The following is a 6,558-nucleotide window of genomic DNA, read 5'->3' as shown; positions in this document are numbered from 1 at the left end:
TGATCTAAAACCAACACTGAATCCAGATCACTGCTGACAGAGAAAAACAATCTTCAGGATAAAATTGATCTTTACACCGTTTCTGTTTTGGTGGTTTGTCAGAAGGGATCCAGTTCTTTGTGTTCCCGTCTCTCTTTGTGTATTTGGTTTCTTCACATGAGCCTGCCGTGCAGCACTGAGTGGCACTTTTACATCTGTTATAACTATTAATGATCACAGCTTATAAATCGTACCTGCTGGTTATAAATACTGGTGCGCATCTCTCACCGCTGCGTACGCAGCTGTGATCAGATGTCATCTGAACGCATCTAACGAGGTTTCTCTCACCTCTGAAAGCTGATCAAGAAGAACAGTAAAGTTTTATAAAAGCATTATTGCATTATTTCAGTTCTTATGATTTACATGAGAACTGCTGCTTAAACATTTGTCTGTACCATCTAACACATTTGGCTTAAAGTAAACACATTTCCTGAATCTGGAGTAAAAAATAAAAATAAAAACATTAAGTTAACACTTTTTAGCTTTTGGCAGGATGAGTTCCTGCTGAACACGTGAAGGACTGAGGGTTTTCAGTCCTCCCTGGTTTCTGCTCCTCCACCCCAGACAGGCTCGTGTCGGGTGGAGGTGATGAGGGTGAGGCGGTCTTATGTACAATACAAACTCAGGCTTTTAGATCACGACCCGGATACCAAAAGAGACCGCAGCGCCCAGCGCCAAGCCGAGGGACAGGAAGAAGGCCATGATGGCGCCTGCTGTCTCCGCCTGATGCTGCGGTACCTTCCTGCAGAAAAACAAATCACACAAGAGTTTACTAGGAGAGTACCTGATATAACTACGCCTAACTCTACATCTACACCTAACTCTACATCTATGTCTATGTCTACGTTTCTGAGGGTTAACAGACATACTGCACCTCGATTTGATCTGTTTCTCATGATGTCATCCACCGACCTCCAACCGCAGTTATGTATTTACTTATTTACTTACGTTGTAGGTGTGTTACGCTGAGATGTGTGGTGTGGAAAGAGCAAACAAAGCCGGTTCGACACAGCAGATTTAAAAAATGGCAGCTGTCCTGCCACATCGTTAAACCCCGCCTTCTCAATTTACATCGGCCAATCAGCTCAGCCTTCCAGGGTGTGAACGGAAACAAAGTCAACTTTCACATGCAGAAATGCAAACACTAACAATTACTGATCAGTAATAAAATATCAGGCAGACATTTTATGTTTATAAAACAACTTTAAGCTTCAGCCAATGAAACTCCAGCTCTTATCACTGCACTTTCTATAAAAGAGCTGGTTTGAAGAGGGGCCTCCTCCCCAAAATGGCTGCCACAAAAGACACACCCGTAAGGTAACAAACATTTCAATCACACACACGTTTATTTAGAACTAATGTTCTTAACTACGTCATAGATCAACCCAGAAAAATTGATATAAGTGTACAGTGTTAGTTATTTTAAAACGCCTGAGCTCATAGCAAAGAACAGAATTAGCATTTGTGCTCTTGGAAACATCTAAACACATCATAGTTTGTGTATTTCGTTAAATGTAGACGTGACTCAGTCCAGACTTCAGCTCAAGAAGGTTCAAACATTCCAACATTAAACCAATCAACCTTTGACGGCTTTCCCTCTGATAATGGCTGACAAACACCACCGGAGGTCAGAGCGGCTCCGAAAGCCTTACTTGGGTCCGAAGCACATGCAGAGGCTGGCCAGGTATCCGTTGGAGAAGGAGAAGAGGATCATGAAGAAGATGTACCAGGCGTCGTGAGCGAACGCCACGGGGAGGTTTTTCCGAGGATGGACGTTGCACAGCATGAAGAGCGGGATGAAGACGACTCTGACGCCACACAGGACAGGAAGCCAGATGCTGTCCTTACCCGGCTGGACACACACAGAGACGGACAACATGGGACGGGTCAGGACTTCAAATATACCGAGTATTGAGTAGTTACTGAGGGATAGACAAAGTAAGAGCAACTAGCTACACTTGGGCGTAGGATATCACGTGATATTTTGTAGGCAATGGTAGAAATGGTGATAAAAGAGCCTTTATGTTGCTTCTTCTTTAGGTAAGTGTGTGTCTGCGGCTGCATGGCGGTGTGATCATGATAAATAACCCACAAACCCACAAATCTTCAGGACGTCGCTTCCTTAAAGAAGTGGGATTGATATCAGCAGTCACTGCGTCTACTCATACAATTGGAATTTACTGTTATTTATCAATGCTCTCTAGGAACAGAAAGTGGAGAAAATAACAAAAATATCATTTTATAAATATTTTTTTATCTATCGAGGGAACGCTGCATAAAAACACTTATGAAAAAATGGCTGTGATAAATGAGAAAGAGAATTCAATAAATGCTCGAAATCAGAGCTTAAATGATTAACTCTGACATTTTATACAAATGTAGAGGAAGTTTTCAGATTTTTACCCTTAAGTGAAGTTTTTCTTCAGGTTATTTTGGGTCTTTGAATGACTTTTTCAAAGCCTCATCCTGATGTGAGATGAACAGTTTCACTAATTTTACCAGCGAAAGACAGGATAACCTCATCCGCATCCCCGTCGGAGACATTATCTGCCGCCATCATTCCCTGACGCCATCGTCTTCGTGTTCATCACGGGACGAAGAGATCTCACAGAGCGGTCAACTGCAGGACCAGGAAAATCCAATCAGACCCGACCGTCTCCATCCGACGACGATAAACGAGCTCACATGCTCCTGCAGCAGCTGACCGTCACCGAGCCGCATTCCTCTGCGGCGAGTTTGTGCCGCGACTGAACTCCGTCTGTTCTTGATTCCTTTACATCCGCTCGGCTCGTTCACAGGAAATTAAAACTTCTATGTTTTTTTTTGTTTGTTTGTTTTTTAACGTTCGGAATAGTAACCTCCTTGTTGTCTTGGGACAGAAGCCAACATTTCTGGTTGAATTCGTCAAAGATTTTGCTTTGCAGCAAAAAAAGAGAACAAAACACAAATCAGAGAAAACGTGACAATACTTTCTCTATCTAGCTTTGCAAAAGCACGCCTATAAAATAAAATATGTCGTTTTCAGATCAAGCGTCGCTCCCTCCTGCTTTTGTTTCCCCAGCCGCATTAAGATCTGGACTGAACGCCATTCAGCCGAACCGACCTGTGTAGATCTGGAGAGATTTAAGAGCCGGTTAGGAAATGAGGGGAAACGTCCAGGAAAATGACTTTCATCATCAAACATAACGCGCCGCTAAATAAAGGGAAAAGGTCTCGAGACGCGACGTTTTCCTTTTGCAAACTTCCCACTTTGTTTGGTTTTGACTGAAGACGTCACATCATTTTTTTTCCGTCATGTCAGCTGACGGCTCTCTTATTGACACAGTGTGCAGATAAAATTTGCAGAGTTTGCAAGTGTTTGTCCTACAAATGCAAATAATAAGTTGACTTATTGTTTTATACATCAGATATTAACCTGTTAAATATATATTTTTGTGTGTTTTTAAATTAGTTTACAGAACATCTGCCCAGTAATGTAGACAAAGGATCAGTGGGTAAGAGTAAGATGAGTTGCAATCTGATTGGATGAATCAGGCTGCAGTCATCAGTGCTAGAAAATGGATGTATAAATTCATCCATTTACCATAAAAATTTCAAATTAAAGTTTCTGCACTATAAATGTTTTTTTTATTTTATTGCTGCTGAGAAATGGTCTATAAATGTCTGAATGACTAAGAGTCACTGAGTTCAGTGTCTGTGACTCCTCCGCCATTATTCTGTTAGGATCCCCCATCGTCTTTTTTCTTCTGACCTTTATAGAGACTTCCTTCATTCAGAAAGAAAAGACAAAGACTGCTCTCCAAAGCAAACCTCTGATCTCAGCAAATAACCTCGCCTTCTGGACTTTCAACAGGAAGCGACTTTTGTTTTTCCAGCGTTCCTCACGAGGCATGGATTTAAACATCTGACGCAGCGAGAGAAACCTCTCTGCTGTTCCTGCAGATCCATGGACGGTTTAAAGAGGCAGACGTACAGGTGGGCTTGTTGGTGTGTTGCGGTCAAATCAGCGTATCGGCGCTGCTACTGACCCACATGCAGACGGCCGTCAGGCTCCTGCCGGCCCAGTCCATCATGTTGAAGAGGAGGAAACACGACACGGGGATGAAGTACGTTTCTGGAGAGAGATCAGAGCAAAGAGGCTTTCAAAACGGAGACATGACTTGAAAGGGCAGGCGATAAATCGACTTTATCGATTTTTGGCTTTCATTTTTTTAGAGGTGTGCCTGTGGTCACCTGTCTGCTGAAAAACATTCAGAGTGATGTCAGCACGCCCACGGCAGCCATCTTTTATTTGTCTTTTATTAAGGGCTTATTTTTTTAATTCCAATAACAAAGTTGTAATATTACAAGAATGCAGCTGTAATAACAAGAAAATAAAGGTGAATGACAATAAAGTTGAGAAAATACCAGGACAGCGTTTCAATATTGCCAGTGCAAAGTCGCACCATCATGAGAACTCCGACACGCTAAATGAAATAAAACGAGGCGTGTTCAGCGTCTTGTGAAATTATACACTGGTATCAGTTTTAGAGATAAGGACATACTTAATCTTTCAGCATGTCACTATCAAAATATTATCAGCAGCAGGACTTTGAAACGAGCTCCGCAAGCAGATTTAGATAACACTACAGAAGCTATTTTCCCATTAAAACGCCTTTTTACTTGTTATTTTAAGACGTTCTTCTTGATTAAAATTGAAAACAGGAAACCCACGAGATTTCAAGCTTAAATTATTACGGCATTTCACGCAGCCCTACTTATACTAGCACTGGAAATCAAACCTGTGTGTATAAATGGAGGCCGAGGTGAAGGTGATGTGAAAACACAGCTTTCTCCTCGTTTAGTGCCATCCATTAAATTCATTTCAGTTTTCGAGCAGCAGCAGCAGCACGATTTCGTGCTAAAAACCAAAGTTTTCAACCTTTAAGTTTGACTAAAATTACTCAGAAATGATCCACTTTATTTTTCACAAATTTACTCACAATAACTTCCAAACTTAAAGTCAATTTTAGACAAAACATCACTGATGTTACTTGAAGGACCATCTCAATAAATTAGGATAAAATTGAAAAATCATTTCAATTTGAAGGAGAAATTATTTCTCCCAAAATCCTGAAATATTGCAGGAACTTTTATTTTATTGCGTTATTGGTTGCAATCTCCCTTCCCAGACTCACCCCAGGCGTTGCCGTTCGCCACCGTTGACTCGACGTCTACGGTCACCGACGGGAACGTTCCTATGGTGACGGTGAAGATGAAGCACACAGACAGAGCCGTCACCCAGATCTGATCAGAGAGCAGAAGGACGATATTATCAATATTACGCTTCATCTCTGTCGCTTGTCGTACATCTGGTCGCCTCTCTGCTGAGGGCAGCGACGACGCAACATATGGAAACATGCGAATCTAAAAACACCGGAATGTCTGATCACATGTTTTACTACATTTACTGGAAGCTAAGAGGTTAAAAGAGACACTTTAAGCTTAAATTATCAATATTTCTGCAGGTTTTTCACCTTAAGTCATAACTAGTAAGATGTGAGCAGACCTGTTTGAAGATGTTGAACACAGACGTGCCGCCGCCGGTTTCCTCCTCCATCAGGTCCGTCCCCGGTCGCTTCTCGTCCAGATTGTCTGAGCAGCAAAAAATAAACAAACCAAGATAAGGCTTTAGTTTGAGGACATCGCTGCCGTAGCCAACCCAAACATCACCAACCCAACACACACAAAGTCAGTCACAAACAAAATACGATTACATTTTCCCACTGCAGACGGTTTCTGCCCGGACAAGTCACATGCATTTACTGTCTCCAAACAGGAAGTTGGAGAAGCGTCTCTCTTTCTGATCTCTGCCGGATCAAATGTGATTTCAGAAGTTTCCAGTTGCTTCCAGTCGAGCAACAATCAGAGTCTGAAAAGACAATATTCGCCCAAAGCAGAGTGGAGCACATTTTTTTGTGAAGTCTGGTAGAAAATACACCTGTTTGTTTTGCCTTTAGGAGGAAAACAGGCACCTGGTTTGCAGCGATTTGGATGGAAATGATGTTTTTTTTTTGTAGTTGAAAGCCAGATGAGCAGCAGGATTTTAAATTTAACTCCAGATCGCAGAAAGAACCGAAAACTCTGCATTCAGTAAAAATAAACAAACAACAACTGCTGAACATCGCAAAAATACTTGGATGTTTCTCATGACGTAAAAGTTAAAACCGCATACAGACTTCCTGGCATTTCTCAGACGGAAAGCTGAAATCCTCTAGAGGCTAATAGGTTGAAGAAATTTTTTTTTGTTCGCAGATATTGCAGCATATTTCTGCTGAGAAACTCAGCTTAACATTCTCGTTTTAAATAGAGCAGACGTGATAATGTTTCCTGTACCTTTCTTCAGTAAGTCCATCTTGTTCTCCTCGTCAGCAGACGGTGCTGATCTGTTACTCTCCATGTAATACTGGAAGAACTCCTGGTGATGAAAACACAACCACCGCCAAGTTAACGAAGAGGACGAGAAAAGCAGCGTTAGCG

General features: G+C 41.8%; 1 protein-coding gene across 4 annotated transcripts in view; it reads right to left on the bottom strand.

The window, feature by feature from the left end:
- Window positions 1–90: 90 nt before the first annotated feature.
- The window catches only part of LOC122842089 (equilibrative nucleoside transporter 1-like), a 34,925-nt gene continuing 28,457 nt past the window's right edge, over window positions 91–6,558 (bottom strand). For all 4 annotated transcript variants that reach the window (XM_044135627.1, XM_044135626.1, XM_044135630.1 and 1 more), the window contains exons 8-13: window positions 6,415–6,496; window positions 5,588–5,673; window positions 5,217–5,325; window positions 4,068–4,153; window positions 1,692–1,891; window positions 91–781 (exon numbers count right to left, since the gene is read on the bottom strand). In XM_044135627.1, coding sequence (XP_043991562.1) covers window positions 670–781; window positions 1,692–1,891; window positions 4,068–4,153; window positions 5,217–5,325; window positions 5,588–5,673; window positions 6,415–6,496 — 675 coding nt within the window. In that variant the 3' untranslated portion in view covers window positions 91–669. The remainder of the gene's footprint in view (window positions 782–1,691; window positions 1,892–4,067; window positions 4,154–5,216; window positions 5,326–5,587; window positions 5,674–6,414; window positions 6,497–6,558) is intronic.

The sequence above is a fragment of the Gambusia affinis genome, linkage group LG13 (assembly GCF_019740435.1).
Source record: "Gambusia affinis linkage group LG13, SWU_Gaff_1.0, whole genome shotgun sequence".
Lineage (NCBI taxonomy): Eukaryota > Metazoa > Chordata > Actinopteri > Cyprinodontiformes > Poeciliidae > Gambusia > Gambusia affinis.
Note: the sequence above shows the minus strand (reverse complement) of the source record. Positions and strands in the feature narration are given on the sequence as shown.